This window comes from Metopolophium dirhodum, chromosome 4, assembly GCF_019925205.1.
Source record: "Metopolophium dirhodum isolate CAU chromosome 4, ASM1992520v1, whole genome shotgun sequence".
Classification (NCBI taxonomy): domain Eukaryota; kingdom Metazoa; phylum Arthropoda; class Insecta; order Hemiptera; family Aphididae; genus Metopolophium; species Metopolophium dirhodum.
In genome coordinates, this window is record NC_083563.1 from 26016972 (window position 1) to 26034040 (window position 17069).

Here is a 17069-nt window from a genome sequence, read left to right on the forward strand (position 1 = left end):
CCAGTTCACCATAGATAATAACGACCGGATCTAACCTGACGATGAGGAGGGAGGGGATGTTCCGCAGATAACGTGACGACAATCGTGTCTGATAACAAACACGAGGTCGGGCGTAGTGCAAGACGTATTACGACTACCCGCGAGTCTGTTGTTGTTCGTTGCGTGGTTTCGACGGTATTCGAATTCTTCGCGTCGACCAACGCCCACGATACGGTAAAAACTCAAAACAGAATCGCAGTTAGACACGGACAACGAAACGCCACTGCGCATCAATCACCTGTCGTACTACTACTACCCTGTGTCGTCGAGGACGCGAGCACGCGTGTTTGCCGCCGCTGAATGTCATTTGTGGACGTCTGCATGAATGGAAGAAACGTCGTCCAAATTATCGTCCGGCAGCGCCGACGCCGCCGAGTCCGCCGACTGGCGGTTGCCGCTGTGCTTCACGAAGAAACGCCACACGGAGGAGATCAAGCCCGTGGACGCAGTGGTAAACTCATGGCGACTCAAAGAACGGGTGAGTTGTGTAATCCGTAGCAGAAGAATATCGTTTTGAATTTTTATCAATTTTGTGTTTTTTATTTCGTGGATTCAGATGAAGACTGTGAGTGTTGCTCTTGTCATGTGCCTGAACGTTGGTGTAGACCCACCGGACGTTTTAAAAGTGCAGCCTTGCGCCCGTCTAGAATGTTGGATAGGTATAGATTTCATTACAATCATAATAACAACAATAACAACAGTGATGATGAAATGTTATCAATTAATATAATGTTTTGGTCTTGTGAACGTGTTTGTACTGAATTAGATCCGTTGATGATGGTCCCTCAGAAAGCACTGGAAATAATTGGAGTCAATTTGCAAAAACAGTACGAAAGGTGGCAGCCAAGAGCGCGGTACAAACAATCATTAGACCCGACTATAGAGGAAGTAAAAAAATTGTGCGTTTCCTTGAGACGAAATGCAAAAGAAGAAAGAGTACTTTTCCACTATAATGGACATGGAGTTCCAAAACCTACAGTAAATGGTGAAATTTGGGTGTTTAACAGGGTTAGTTCATTTTAATTTTCAATTATTATTATTTATGAACCATTTTTTTAATGTTTATTATTTATAACAATTTTGTTAGACATATACCCAATACATTCCATTGTCCATATACGATCTTCAATCTTGGATGGGATCACCATCAATTTATGTCTATGATTGTTCAAATGCAGGAATGATTATAAAATTATTTAGCCAATTTGCTGAACAGCACGAAAAAGAAGATTTGGTATGTATTATTTTATTTTGTTTATAATTTTTTTTTAAGCTGATCATTAGTTTTGAATTAAACTTTGAAATTAAGATAATATGATAAATATTTATATACTATATAGTTATATAATATTGATTTGTATAGGAAAAAAATAAATTGGCAATTAAATTTGTATGACGTATTGAATTATTGATAGTGTGGCAAGGAAAACTGACTAAATAGATAGGCATATAACTAATGCATTTCCTTTTTTTAAATAGTTATGTACTATTATAACAATTATGATTATAACTATTACTGTTGTAACAAATTTAGACTAGTATAAAATTACAAATTTAACATGGCACCTTTTAGAATGTATGTAACATTATATATTATATTTATTACTGAGATAAAAGACTATTTATGCTGATTCCATTAAATTCTTAATAATTATAACTCTAATTATAGGTACAAAGGTTTCATTCAATTATTAGAATGCATCAACAATATATAGATTAAATTCCATAAAATGTTACAAAAAGTATCTTATGTTTATTATTTATTGTTCTATTAGGTAATTAAGATAATCCGAAAGATAATCTATCTACTTGGTACATTTAAAATGTTCAATAATATAATTTAAATATTTATGTATTGTAATGTACCTAAATATACATGTACATAATATAGTACCTTAGAACTATTGTCATATTTATGATAGTGTTATTTTATTTTCAACTTTGCTTATAAAATAACTGTTAATTTCTAACTTTAAAATAAAATATCTTTTTTTTTCAACTTCAAGTTATATAATATCATACAATCATATTTCATAAACATGTTTTTTCATTCACATTATAATATGGTAATGAATACTCAATACACATCTGTGTCTATTTAATATTTGTTACTTAAATTTTCAGCATAATGCTACCCAAAGCCCATTGTTTGTTAGTGCTGAAGGATCTTCTTTCAAAAATTGCATTCAACTAGGTGCATGTCAAATAGATCAAACACTTCCAATGCATCCAGACTTGCCTGCAGATTTGTTTACTTCCTGCTTGACTACACCAATTAAAATGGCTGCTCGGTGGTAAGTTGTATCTATAAAGTATTAATAATTATTTAATGTTATGTTTATCATTGATTTTAAAATAAAACATAACTATTCATAAGCCTTTAGTGTATGAAAATCAATTTATTTTTATAATTTATAATCAATTGTGATTAATGTAATTATGTACATATATTTAACAACGGCAGTTCATAATTTTTATCATTTATCATTTTACATTCAAATTATAATTATATCAACACATGACCTGTAGTTTTAAATAGTGGTTTAAATATTGTGACTTAATATTACTGCTCTATGTCTCAATATTCATTAGGAAATTATCGTGTTAGTATTCTAAATTAAAGGAGCAATTTTATACATTGTCTGAGTTTAAAGTTCAAGTATCCCATAAAAATATCAGATAAACAGACATGATAGAAATTCAATTTATTTCTATAATAATAATTCAATCGACTAAAATGCATTGTACTTTTGTGTTATAGCAGTTTGAAATATATCCTCAGTAATTCAGACATTTATTTTTATACATACCTACTAAAATAATATGTCATTAGTAAATAATTTGAATGTTTCTATATTCACTTATAAATGAATCATTTGTTTATCCTCTAAATTAGGATTGATATTTTTTAATTTTGTGATAAAAAAAAAACTTGTACTTGGAAGTAATGATTTGTAAACTTTAAAGAATACAACTAATACTACTATAAGTACTGCTAAAAAATAGTATGTTGTGGATTATGATATAAAATATAAGGACATACACATAATTATATTTTTATCTAAATTCAATTGAAGTATTAATTCTTTTAATGTCTTTAATTTTACAGAGGTTAAATTTTAAACATTCTGTCTTAGTATCTCACATATTTTGCATGTATTGCATATCTTAGATAAGACAATTTACAGAACACATAGTATTTACTAGTTACATTTCCTGTTTCATATGAAAATATATTTGAAGCGATAACATATTTTAATGATTAATTGTAGAGACAAGATACTATTTCAATCAACAAATAAAATTATTATTTGGTTATTGTTTTTGATAAAAAAAATGTTTTTTTAATGTTATCTATCTTTGATAAATTTATGTTGCGTTCAAAATCTTATATAAGTCTTAACTAGATGCCTATCTATATTCTTTAAAAATATATTCATCTAAACAGATTTTTGTATATAAAATTAAAATTTGTTACTCATTATAATTTGTAGAAATATTACATATTATTTACAGAAAACTGGCCCTAGTAAAAATTTAAATACAGTTTGTAAGATTTAATAGTAAATATTTTTCCAGGTTTGTAATGCAAAATATGTCAAAACATGGTTCAAAATTATTTCTAGAACTTGTTGATAAGTGAGTATTGTATTCAAAATTATTATTATTTAATATTGTATAGGTATTAATTAATCTATAATATTTTGTTTCCATTAGAATTCCTGGTACATTAAATGATCGACGAACAATGTTAGGAGAATTAAACTGGGTATTTACTGCTATTACCGATACAATAGCTTGGAACATATTACCTAGAGGTATGATTGGAATACAATATTATTAACTCAATATCTAATATGAAAAATACAGATTTATTATTATTTTTATTATTAAAGATACTTTTCAAACGTTATTTCGGCAAGACTTGTTAGTTGCAAGTCTACTAAGAAACTTTTTACTTGCTGAACGCATTATGAGAACATATGACTGTGAACCTGTATCTTCACCTAAATTACCGGCAATGCACAATCATCCCATGTGGCAGGTTTGTAGAAGATATAAATAAAACAGATTTATTAATGATTAATTTGTTACTTGAGTACTTGACATGTTTGTTTTAATCTATTTGTACAAATTGTTTATTTATAAATATTTTATTTACAGTCATGGGATCATATTTTAGACTTGTGTTTATCTCAGTTACAACGTGTTCAAGGTGATGGTTTCTTTGTACGCACAACATTTTTTGAAGAACAATTGACTGCATTTGAAATTTGGCTTGACCATACAGCTTGTTTACCAACGCAACAACGTAGTGCACCTGAACAGCTTCCCATTGTACTCCAAGTAATAATAACAAAAGTTCACTAATTATCTGATGGTCTATAAAATTGTTAATATTTTACTATGTGGTGTTGTATAGGTTCTATTAAGTCAAGCACATAGACTTCGAGCATTAGATTTGTTGGGTAGATTTTTAGATTTGGGGCCCTGGGCTGTAAATTTAACTTTATCTGTAGGCATATTTCCTTATATATTAAAACTACTACAGAGTTTTGCTGTTGAACTTCGACCAATGTTAGCTTTTATTTGGGCTAAAATAATGGCTGTTGATCATGTAAGTGTTCAAAACAAATTATCTTAAACAAGTAAATAAATAAAAAAAAATGATTTAATTCTAAATTGCATCCATTTTTAGACTTGTCAAACTGACATTGTGAGGGAAAATGGTTTTAAGTATTTTTTTCAACTAGTTGAAGACATACGTTTGCCCGTGAGTATAAAATTGTGAAATTCAAATTTATTTAGTTTATATTTTTTTCTTAGCAGTTAGTTACTAACCAAATATTATCGAAGAGCTGTTATTATTTCATCGTCTAAATATATTTATACTTTGGTGTGTTTATTTAAAATTGTCATCTATATCTATGGTTCTTAGGAAGAACAAAGGATGTTGGGAACTGTTGTGCTCTCTCGACTAATGCAAAACTACAAGAATGGCCAACAACTTGGGCTTAAGAACAATTTAGTGTGCATATGTCTTGAACAATTAGCCAATGCTAGCGCTCCATATAAACAGTGGTTAACCTTGTGTCTTGCACAGCTATGGTCTGATTATGATAAAGCTCGTTGGGTTGGTGTACGGGATATAGCTCATGAAAAACTTTACATTTTACTAGAAGATAAAATACCAGAAGTAAGTTAAAATAATATTATTTGTGTCCATAATTATGTATTGTTGGACACTATGCTTTTTGTATATTAACTATGTATAGATTGTAAAATATACCGTATTATATTTTATTGAAAAATTTAAATCAATTTTTAAATAACAGATGAGAAAACAATTTAATAGGGGGACGGAGTGGCCGAGCGGACTAAGGCGTCGGCTGCGACGCAGTCGACTCAAGTTCGATTCCTCGGCCATGGGCGGCATTTTTCTTCGGACAAGTCACGGTGAACAAGTGCCGCCATCCCCCACCCGGGCATGGCAGATACCTACGGGTGCCCACTTGAAAATCTGCCAAAAACTACACACACGTGTTTACCAACCAACAGTGTCCTCCCCTACAAATAAACAAACAAACAGCTAATGGCCATAGTTGCCGGGCATAATGACCAATTAAAAAAAAAAAAAATTTAATATTTATATTAAGAATACACCTCGTTGTACCCACATGTGTGTTATCTGTCTTACTAACGCACAATATACAGTGAAACTTCCATATAACGAAGTCGAATAAGCAGCAAAAAAAATTCGTTATATAGAGGAATTCGTTAAATAGAATTACATATTTTTTTCAACTTTTTTTTTATTATTTTTTTATTATGTATATTGTATGTATGTAAAAACAACATCAAACATCATATTACAGTTTAATTTAATTTTTAACCTTAAATATAATTTAAAAGAAATAATCAGTAAGTTTTGTTTGCTTATTATTTTTGAAAATATTCCTTCTTTCGTAAAAAGTTTCTATATCGTCAAGTTTTACATCAAAATTTCAAATTTATCGGCGATGGATAAACTTTTACGTTTTGACATTTTTTTTGTACGGACGAAGAGAAAACGAAAGAATGTATACTCGTTTGCACCAATATTGGAACTGAAGTGTACTACAGTAAAACTAATCAGTTTGCCTACCTTCGGTGTCTTATCTTTATCGGGTACATTGTTCATGTACAATTTTAGAACTATGACATAAACTATCAATTTGATAGTGACAACATTTACAAAAACTGGTTTTTATCGAATAATTATTTCGTTATATAGAAACATCAGATTCGTTATTTGGAGATAAATTTACATGTAATTAACAATGAAGGTCATAGTTCTTAAAAATATTTCATTAAACAGAAAATTTTGTTAAATGAAAGTTTCACTGTACCAACATTAACGTTCAGTAGTTCTAATTTTGTGTTTATATTAGAGTGAATTAAACTATTTTTAAACATAAAGGTAAGATGTGTTGGTTTTGTTTTAGGATTTTTTTAATTTTAAGCAAGCTATGAGTGTAAAATAGTAATATTTAAAAATGTACTGAAACAACTCATGTATGTATGTTCCTTACTATGTTTAATATCGACAAATATCTCAAAGTAATAATTAAATTGTTATTTTTAGGTTCGGGCTGCAGCAGTGTTTGCTCTTGGTACTTATGTGAGCTGTGATAAGGACCGTACTAACTATGCTATAAAAGTTGATCTAAATATTGCTTTGACCTTATTAAATACTGTCGCTAAAGATATGAGTCCTATGGTCAGGGAGGTAATAGTTAAAAGCAATTGCATTTTGTTAAATAGCTGTTTATTAATGTCATTCTAATATTATATGTTACGTTTAGGAAGTTATAATTGCTCTCCAATGGACTGTTATCACATTTGAAAGATATTTTTTAGAAATAGCAATGCAGGAACAAACTGAAAAGTCATATGGATCTATTTATAAAAGTATGTTCATTAAAAAATTGTACATTTATTGGTAGATATCTAAACAAAAATCAATTATTATTATAAATCCTGTTACAGGTCCAAATGGGAGTTCAAAAACAGCTAGTCTGTCGAGAAAGGGATCCAAAGAGAAGCTCTTGATGCAGCCTACTTGTCTAATAGTCACCGTAGTATCACCTCAAATATCGCCTGGACCTAGCATTTCAGATGAAATGCAAGAAGAAACAAAATCTGAAAATTTGAGGCGAACAAATTCTTCCTCGTCAATAGTTACCTTGGGTATGTGTATTTTTAATTTTCGCATTAACCGGACACCACTTTAACTTTATTTTTGTCATTTAGATGCCTATCAAACAATATCAGCCTATAACAATAATCACTCTACATTATGGAAAGGTTTGACAGCTTTGGAGCACGATATATTCCCAGATGTTTCAGCCACTGCACAAAAATTAACTAAATACATTAGACAGAAGGCAAGTACTCAATGTGTGCTTGCAATATTTTCATTTAATAATAATTATTAACAATGTATATTTATTTTGATTAGCTTAAAAACAAGCCTGATAGTCGTGCATCACATTCATTACCTGCATCTCCATCTTCTAGAAGTTATCTCAGGTATTGAATTGATTAATTTCAAAATGTGTGTTATTAATTATTTATTTGCATACAGTATTTGTAAATGGTCTTTATGATGTATTTTAGTCAAGGAGATTCTCCTCCATTGTCTGTACATGAAATTCGTGCTCGACAAAGAGCACCATCAATTACACCATCAAGATCAAATTCTAGGACAAAAAAAATTGTGCCCAACACTGTATGTAACACTATTATGTACACAAATTGTTTTATAAGAATAACTATTAATACCTCCATCGTGCGATTAGATTGTAGAAGAAACTACTGTGCTTTCATCATCATCTTCACCACCAAACATAGAAAGTGATAGTGAAAAGGACACAACAAATATAACTAAAAGCTTATTGAGATCTCAATTTTTCGAATGGGTATCTAAAAATTTTGCTCATCCATTGAGTGGTATGAACGATGGTGGTGACTTTGAGAGTGCAATATACTATGAACGTGACTGGAGGTGACCAAAATTAGATTATTTATTGTTTTGATATCTATTGATATAACTAATAAATAATAGTATTAAATATTTTAATGGTTACAATTTATTTAATAGGTATACACGAAACATGATGCTTCGTAAAGAAGCACAAGAAGAACAAAACAAAGTAAATAATTTAAATTGTAAGATAGAACATCAAATATTCTCATCAAAATGTAAACAATCCCCAAATTCACTGGTCTTTTTTCCATATGACCCACATGTCATTGTAGCTACAAAAGATTATTTAACGTAAGCACTAAATAACTAAAATTGTCTATTGCCATAGAAAAAGATCTAGTTACAAATACTATTATCTGTTATAACTGGTTTTAAAACATATTGTTTAAATTATAGAGTATGGGATTATCATAGTAGCTATAAGTTGTGCCAATGGAAACCAGATGTCAGAAGTCACAATCTTGATTTGTCATATAGATTAACTCCGCATTTATCTGCTGTAGAACTGATTAACAGCCACGATGTTCCTTTAGTGCTGGCTGGATACAATGACGGAAATATTCAAGTATGGTCTCAATGCATCGACGGTCCACCCAAATTGGTTTCCGGTTGGCATGCATTACCTATTTGCAAGAGTCCAAGTTTCGAGAGTTCTTCGAGTTAGCAAATTTAATCTTTACAAATATTGATGTACCATTAAGTTTTATACATTGTGTTAATTTTTTACTTTATAATTTTTAGTGGCTATGCAATGGGATCAAAGGTCGTGCCATTTAATTTGTGCAGGCGATTCAAGAGTTATTAAAATCTGGGATATTGAGACTGAAACTAAACTGACTGCTTTATCCACGGGAGTTAATGCTTCTGTGACGACTATGTCCATGCAATCTAAAGGTAATTAAGAGCTTAAGTATCATTTACCAAATAATGATCAATCAACAACTAAACACAGTGTATTTTATAAATTTACAATCAATTTATTTAATCCGAATCCATATGATTATTAGGAATGGAGTGATATATGGTCATAACTTATAAGTCAAAAGTATCCTTATATATTTTATAGCAGACTCTTAAGATTTAAAAATTTACATTCAGGATCTTTGTTTTGATTTGATAGACTAAAAAAGTAAGAAGAAAAAACCAATTTATAAATTTTTTTTTATTTGCTTCCCTGGCGGCCATCTGCTTCTAATTACGAGAGAAATGTGTATGACCATGTATAATATTATTTAGAAGTATGCTTAAATAAAACCATGTGGATAAATCTATATCCATGGATAAAACTCATGTATAACTAATTAGTTTTACCCTTTTTTGTCTTACAAATCAAATTGTTTAATAAATAGTATAGTAAAAGTTATTCAATAGTGCAAAATAAATATTGAAATATCTTAGATAACACTATTTTGATGCAACTAATATAATTGTATTTTTCTGTATACTAATGGTATTTTTACAGAAAATAATATATTTGCTGCTGGTTGTAAAGATGGGTCAATTAAAGTATTTGATAAAAGACTCCCACCAGACGAAGCAAAAATAGCTTCTTTCATAGGACATCATAGTAAAATACTCACTTTAAGACTACAAGATGCTACAGTAGTATCTGCTAGGTAAGTACATTTTCCTCACTTTGTCAAAAATATGTATTAAACGATTAATTAATATAATAGTGCTTATGGAGATATAAAAACATTTGAGTTTGGCCATAATGCACCACAGCATGAATTTCATGTCAACAACATGCAATCTGCAGCCATTCACTCGATGTGCAATATAATAGCATGGTAAGTATAAAGCGTGTATAAAAATAACTATACATATTTTTTAAATAATTTAATTTTATGTTTAGCAGTAGTATAAATCAGATGTTGTTATTCTACAACACAGAGGGTCAGTTGTTAAACTCTTTGAAATTAACAGACTGGTTCATGAGTACTCGTTATTCACCATTAATGACCACCAAGTTTCACCCACAAAAAGTGCTACTTTCCACCGGGGCTATGGACGGAACTATAGCATTATACTCAATTGATCCCAAAAGATGATGAACGTATAAACTTTTTTGTTTTTTTTTCATGTTAATTAATTTTTGTTATTCTTTTTCTAACACTTTAAATATTCATGACACTTTCTTTTATTGTGCTCAAAAATTGCTATTCGACTGAACATTGGTTTTTTATGTACTTGGTATTTTTCTGTACATAAAAAATTAACTTATTATTATTATTATTATTTTTAAATTAATACTATGAATATTATTGTTGTTACTCTGTTAATTGAATGTCTTGCACATTCTGCCATAAATCGTTTATATGTTCAAACACATAATTTAGTTCTTTATGACGGTGTACCAAAAAAAATTCTTGCAAATGAGCAGGGATGACTGGTTTGTTATATTTTTTTATATCTTCCACAAATCTCTTCTTGTCGCCTTCTGTACCTTCTGGACGAAACCTAATGAACATTTGTGATAATTGATGATCTGAACATGTCCCAATGTATTGTTTAAAATCCACTCGGCCAGATCGAATCAGTGCAGAATCCAACCTAAAATACCATTTGACCATTATTTATGTTGAGCAATGTATTATTATTAATCACCTATCGACGTAGTTAGTAGTCATAAATAGTATTCTGCCTTCGGATGATACGACACCATCGAGAGCGTTTAGCAACCCGCTCAACGTCACTTTAGTACTGCCCTCTGTCACAAATTAATAATGGTGATTAAAAAATTGCATACGGACACTAAAAACACTGTTTTGCAAGTATGCGTATAATATACCTACGACCGTCTTTCCGTCTCTATTGGCGAACATCGCGTCGATGTCTTCCAGGAGCACGAACGACTTGGATGGCACTTCTCCCATCAATTGAACGAGTTGATCGTCGGACATTTTAGAGTCGTTCAGGCTTAATACGCACAAATTATACTTGATATCGCCTGCCAGCGCCATGATCAAAGATGTTTTGCCACAACCCGGTGGCCCGTAGAGCAGGTAACCCCTACGGTACGGTATTCCTAGAACGCCGAAACAAAATTTTATTTCGTACCATATAGTAGTTGAACTAGTTAAGTTTACATACCCCTATCTAGGTACCAAGACTTGTCGTCCACAAAGTTGTGTATGTCCTTAAGTATGTTTTCGATCACGCCCTCGTCTAGTATAACGGACGACAATGACCGTGGCACCCGGGGCTCGCCGAAGTTGTGCCACGTGTCATACGAGGGCACCATCAGAGTGGTGCCTGTCTCCATGATGGACATGGCGTACAATCTGGCTGGAGGAATGACAATGGGACATATTTTACAAAATACACTTTATACATAGTACTCGCGCACAAGAGTATTTAAGTTACATAATGCAGATAATGTTATTGAAAACTACCTCAGGTGTAGCGGTTACTCACCCTCTTCCAGAATTTCATTCATCACTTGTCTGTTTCGACCCCAAGTAGATAAGTTAAGCGTCTCGAACGGTCTAGAACCGTACTCGCTGGACAGTATCGTGCTGCGATCACGTTTTACACGTATCGTATGACCTTTGTACCTGCAGAGTTATAATATTTAGTTAATCGTTGCAAAGCATTAAACTATTGAAGTATAGGCTGAATGAATAGCTATTGGTAATAGAGTAGCAAGACAAATTGAACTTAATCGCGAGCGGAGGTATAAATGTGTAAGCTACGTTTGTGGTGTGATTTCGATCATGATTGTCCGATCGAGGGTAGCATACCCATTAGGTACCCTGGTTACAATAGTGTTTTAAAAACGTATAGAGAACCGGCGGGGTCACATGCTCGAACAGTTTAAATCGCGATCATCCCTTCATTCGCTATGCGAAACCACCTCGGGGAAAGTCACCGAGTAATTAGCAATTTTTTTTCAGGGTATAAGTGGCAACGTATCTATATAAAAGAAAATATTAAGTTGAAAAGTGATTAAAGTCAGAAATTGTACAGAGCTTGAACCCAATAGGTTTTAGAGGATATTACAAAAATAATATATATTGCGCCCCACACGGCCCTAGTGACTCAGCAATTGATACATAATATACAAAATTGTAATAATCTCACAATAATACAACATGAAATATTGAACTTTACATAAAAGTAGATACACAAACATGGTTGTTAAATTCTGTACGGAATTGTATAGTTTATTGCGTTGTAGGTTAGGCTTTCCTAACTTGTTTTTTTGTCTTTTATGTCAATAGTAGAGATTTTTTAATTTATATGCAATGTAAAACATTGGTTAATATTTGGAGAAAATTAGACAACATAATATTCGATGTGCTAACTGCTAAGCCGTTTTCTATTTTCTGTGATTCTGGAAAAACCCGTATGTAGCAACTAGTTAATATTAAAACAACCTAGCATTAAATTGTTTGATACTATCATTGATTTTATAATATTATTAAATCAACAACACAATGGATCTTTCCGTAGTGCATTTTTGAGAGTCGAGCTACCGTAGGTACCGGTGATGTGTCGAGTTAGCATTGGCATATTTGTATTCTGATTTAAGAAAATTCTGAAAATATCAGATTACCAGCAAATTACCAGGTAGTTATTTTTTGATACCACTTAAGGTCTTATAATCATAGCACAAGGTGCCTGTGCCAACCTGACTTACATACCAGTATACCACTGTGAAATAATACAGATACGAGGCGTTATGTCATTTCGGTTTCAGAACCGGATTTACTTGAATATGTGTTCGCCGGCGTTTGGCTCGTAGTCGAACTTCGAAGTCGCATGGGCGGACTCGGTGTTTCGACAAACGGTAGTCACGCTGAAGTGCAGTAGTTGTTGGTTGTGCTTGGAAATCCACTGCAGCAGCCAATTGTAAGACTTGTCTGTGTTGGAAACTTCAAGCTCAGTGACGTAGTTGCGCCAAACGTACCGTTTAATCAGTCCTATCGCCTCGTCGATGACCATCGACGCCAAGCTCAGGCCAACCAGTCCCACAACCTTGGATACGGTTTTATTGGAAACAGTGGCCACCGTAAAGTGCTTCAACATCTGCGCACTTTTACTACGCATTTAACACAAAGCATTAGTTATTAAGCATACTAAGTCAAACTTGATAAAAATATAATAGTTACCTACCGCCTATATACTAAATACCTATCATACTATGTGTTATTATGTTATTATAATAGGTAAACTATATATATTACTACAAGACCCTATACAATGGATTTAAATGTTAAATCCTCGAAAGCCCAAAAAAAGCATTAAAAATAAAAATAATATAAACCTACCACCTACGTAGATACCTATATAACATTATAGCAGTGATTTTCAACCAATGTGCCGCGACACATTAGTGTGCCTCGAGCATTCCTCTAGGTGTGCCGCGAGCTTTTAAAAGTTTTTTTTATAATAATTATACTTCAAATAATATAATATAATAAAATATTAATATATATTATAATATAATTAAGTGCGATTTTGTTCATCTAATTATGTGTAAAAAATTAATGGATTATAATAAATATGTCTGTACCATTGGCTGCTGCAGTGGATTTCCAAGCACAACCAACTGCTACTGCACTTCAGCGTGACTACCGTTTGTCCAAACACTGAGTTCGCTCATGCGACTTCGAAGTTCGACTACGAGCCGAGCGCAAGCGAACACATGTTCAAGTACATCTGGTTCTGAGGCCGAAATGAGATAACAACTCGTATCTGTATTTATTATCATTATTAAAATAACGACCTAAAAAAAAAGGTCTTTGATGAAGAAAACGTTATTCATGACTAAGACAAAATATTGTGAAAAGCACAGTGTGCTGTGTTTAAAAAAAGGTTGAAAACCACTGATGGATAGGTACAATGCTACAATTCATATTATTCCACATCCAAGCAATATTATGTTGCATAAAATATGTTAAAAATGAACTAATAGAAATTAGGTAGGTAAGTAGGTAGTTTATTCTTTATAACTAACAATCAATATTTTTAGCAAAAAATAAAAACTAATTTGCCACAAATTCACAGGCTCAAAGCCCTAATATGCCCATATGTTTAATAAATAAATTATGATAAAATTAGAGGGTAATACACTAATACTTACGACATCGCTGCTTGCGGCAAGCTTCGTGTCTTGTGATGCAGAACGGTCGTCCAATAGGCACTCCAAATCAACAAAACCAAATTATCATCATTGGACGTGGCTAGAAAATAAACCTCAAATAGTGAATAGTCCTAAGATCATCGTGTACAGATATTCAGTCATTCAGAATAACAATAAAACAAAAAATATTGCAATATTTTGTGAAAATTGTCGGTCTGAGACATAGTAACTATATGGTCTGAGAGATGAGTAATTGCGTCGGTATGCCGGATGGCTTAGCCAGGCTTCACCACACATATAATTACCTATAATTATGCATAGTAATTATTATTGTTTGTTTTCCTTAACCAATGGTCGTCGTTCGAAATTTCGTATAATATTATGTATATTTTAAGGCTTAAAGCACGGTAATATTATTACATCTATAAATCTATTAATTACGGCAAAAGTACAAAAAACTGTGGATTATTTAAAAACAAAAAACAAAATGTTATCAATACAGACCGGTCCGATCTGGTTCAGCAGTGATAACGCCCATGAACAGAATATACAAGTATACAACTACCATTCGTACTTGTTGTACATAGACAACATCGTCCATGGTTACCACGTATTATACGCGCCACGATAAGCATTAACCACAATGCAGTTTGTGTGGCCTGTTCCTCGTAGTCAGGCACACATTTTTGATAGTTTTTATTATTACTTATAACTTTATAAAAAACCTTGAATAATAACAGTTTCTAATTTTCAAGATTTTTTACTAAAAACAAAAATATTATTATACATAAACTGAAAAATACTTATAAATGGCGAGGCTACGAAGTGTGTCAACCAGAAAACCTATCGATGTTATTCTCATTTCTCATACACTGGGCAAAAAAAAAAAACATTTTTAGCATTCAAATCTAACAGTGTTATATTTGGTAAATATTTTACTGTATATATTATTTTATTATAATTTAAAAACTCCTTTATATTTAAATATTTAGTTCAACCAATGAACCACAGTACCTATACAATATAAGTTATAATACTGTTTAACCTAGGTATCTACGTCCTACCTATCTAATATAGTAGATAGATAATATTAAATATCTATACGTATAATACTCATAATTAAAATGTATAAACTATAAATATTTTATTGTTTGTCTAACCAATTGGCCTACATAATTTGTATTCTTTATAGATGCTGTAAGAAAAATATTCACGCATCAAAATGTTCCTGAACAAGAAATAATAAACCTTATAAAATTACATTTAGCACAAGCAAAGGCCCTGCCTTGGAAAACCTGCCTTGCTGACTGTGCAATTGTTCGATATCACAAATACAAAAAAGTTTTTATTGTTTAAAAGTGCATTATTTTTTAGTTTTCAAACTTGAATAACTTTTTTTTTAGTTCTGATATCGAAAAAATAAAAACAACGTTACACAGTAACAAATGTTCTGGACAAACTAATAAGACGGATTATGATTTACGGACATGCCTTGATGCAGTGTAATTGGTTTCGGATATGTTATTTTGTACTTTTGTCAGTTTTATTTTTTGCGTACCTACTCTATTATATTAATTTTTCATTTGCTTATAAAAAATATAAATTAGGTACCTACACTATCTTTTATTGACTTTTGAAAAAAAAAAACATGTCTAACAGACAATTTGAAAGTGGTGCATCTAAAACACGGAGAAAATGTTCAAAACAATGAACTAAAAATATATAAAGGATTGATGAATAATTTTGTATTCAATTCAGGTAATTGTACCTGATTCATATTTGTGTCCTTTCATTTTAGGACAATATAGAGAATATACAGCCATTATCATATTAATTATATTTATTCTTAATTTATACCATACTAGCATAGAAGAATACATTAATAGTAGTATAATTTTAACAGTTCAGACCGCACACCCTCCACACCCTCCACACCTTACGGTGTAGGTTTTTTTGAAAACGTTCAAATTCACTAAATAAACGTATATTGATATAAATCAGAAATATCTACTGCGTAGCAACATTTTTACTACGGTGTAGGTTTTTTTGAAAACGTTCAAATAATCGTATTTATCCATTGAATAGATGGCTATTATCCCTTTGTTATCGATACGACCTTGTCCTACCAAATACTATAGATTAGAAAACGGGAAGCTCTTAGATTTGCTAGGGGACACTGTAGCGCTACATATTATAGTAGGTTGCCTATATAATCCCCTTAATTTTTCTTTTTTAGACACTGATAACTATTAACTGATAAGTCATTAGTACAAAAGAACAACTACTTAGCTTTTTTCTAATTTTTAAATTAAGTCCAATAGTCCATTACCCTTTAGGTACTTAATATTATAGTGTTATTAGTGTTAAAATATAAAAATATATACATAGTTTATAATAAAACGTGCAATACATCATTACCATTGACCTGTATCAAGTGTATGGCTGTATGGATTATGGACACTGGATTAATAAATCAAGGTTTATTTCATAGAGTAATAATTGATGGTTAGATTATTGTTTTTACAATAATTTGATACAGTACTACACGGTTATAGGGGTCTTAAGTTTTAAACATTTTAATGATATCAATAGTTGTGAAAAAATAATTATATAATTATCACAAAATATTGATTATACTAACTAAAAAATATGTACAGTGAGAAATGTGTGACATAAAGATTAATACAAAATATTATTAAAACAATATAAAAAATGTAGGTACCTACTAAATATTTGCAACAGTGTACACCATAATTACAAGTCATAATATTATGTACAATGTACAAATACAAAATAATAAAAGAAATAGAACTTAGGTATGAGAACATTATAAAATATGTATGAACAATATTTTTATATTTATGATATAATATGTTAAATTAATAATTAGGTGTATAATATAATACAATATAG

The 17069-nt window shown here is 31.2% G+C and overlaps 2 protein-coding genes across 4 annotated transcripts; one reads left to right on the top strand and one right to left on the bottom strand.

Moving 5' to 3' along the window:
* The first annotated feature begins 65 nt into the window (after positions 1–65).
* LOC132943795 (regulatory-associated protein of mTOR) lies at positions 66–10402 on the top strand. 2 transcript variants are annotated; one of them, XM_061012897.1, is made up of 25 exons: positions 66–517; positions 596–698; positions 806–1047; positions 1127–1273; positions 2164–2333; positions 3619–3678; positions 3757–3857; positions 3936–4084; positions 4204–4386; positions 4463–4657; positions 4739–4813; positions 4979–5236; positions 6665–6808; positions 6885–6990; positions 7069–7269; positions 7333–7466; positions 7541–7611; positions 7699–7810; positions 7881–8086; positions 8183–8359; positions 8465–8727; positions 8810–8962; positions 9531–9684; positions 9745–9858; positions 9927–10402. In XM_061012897.1, exons 1-25 carry the CDS (start codon positions 365–367, stop codon positions 10117–10119), a joined length of 3864 nt encoding a protein of 1287 aa, XP_060868880.1. In that variant the 5' UTR covers positions 66–364; the 3' UTR covers positions 10120–10402. The 2 variants fall into 2 exon arrangements, with proteins under 2 accessions (XP_060868880.1, XP_060868879.1); XM_061012896.1 differs by having other exon boundaries at positions 67–517; positions 9924–10402.
* LOC132943797 (mitochondrial chaperone BCS1-like) lies at positions 10181–14654 on the bottom strand. 2 transcript variants are annotated; one of them, XM_061012901.1, is made up of 9 exons: positions 14462–14654; positions 14157–14256; positions 13587–13799; positions 12783–13112; positions 11486–11625; positions 11162–11356; positions 10860–11096; positions 10676–10778; positions 10181–10621 (listed from the first exon to the last, which is right to left on the bottom strand). In XM_061012901.1, exons 4-9 carry the CDS (start codon positions 13097–13099, stop codon positions 10339–10341), a joined length of 1275 nt encoding a protein of 424 aa, XP_060868884.1. In that variant the 5' UTR covers positions 13100–13112; positions 13587–13799; positions 14157–14256; positions 14462–14654; the 3' UTR covers positions 10181–10338. The 2 variants fall into 2 exon arrangements, with proteins under 2 accessions (XP_060868884.1, XP_060868883.1); XM_061012900.1 differs by lacking the exon at positions 13587–13799.
* Between the last annotated feature and the right edge of the window lie 2415 nt (positions 14655–17069).

What these genes read in the sequence shown, in the direction of transcription:
- LOC132943795 (XM_061012896.1), top strand. Translation starts at nt 365, where the DNA reads ATGGAAGAAACGTCGTCCAAATTATCGTCCGGCAGCGCCGACGCCGCC. An exon ending in TTTCTAGAACTTGTTGATAA is followed by an intron (nt 3,679 to 3,756) that starts GTGAGTATTGTA and finishes TGTTTCCATTAG; the next exon opens with AATTCCTGGTACATTAAATG. An exon ending in AAAAAATTGTGCCCAACACT is followed by an intron (nt 7,811 to 7,880) that starts GTATGTAACACT and finishes TCGTGCGATTAG; the next exon opens with ATTGTAGAAGAAACTACTGT.
- LOC132943797 (XM_061012900.1), bottom strand. An exon ending in GAATGAAATTCTGGAAGAGG is followed by an intron (nt 11,357 to 11,485) that starts GTGAGTAACCGC and finishes TCATTCCTCCAG; the next exon opens with CCAGATTGTACGCCATGTCC. An exon ending in GTCTTGGTACCTAGATAGGG is followed by an intron (nt 11,097 to 11,161) that starts GTATGTAAACTT and finishes TCGGCGTTCTAG; the next exon opens with GAATACCGTACCGTAGGGGT.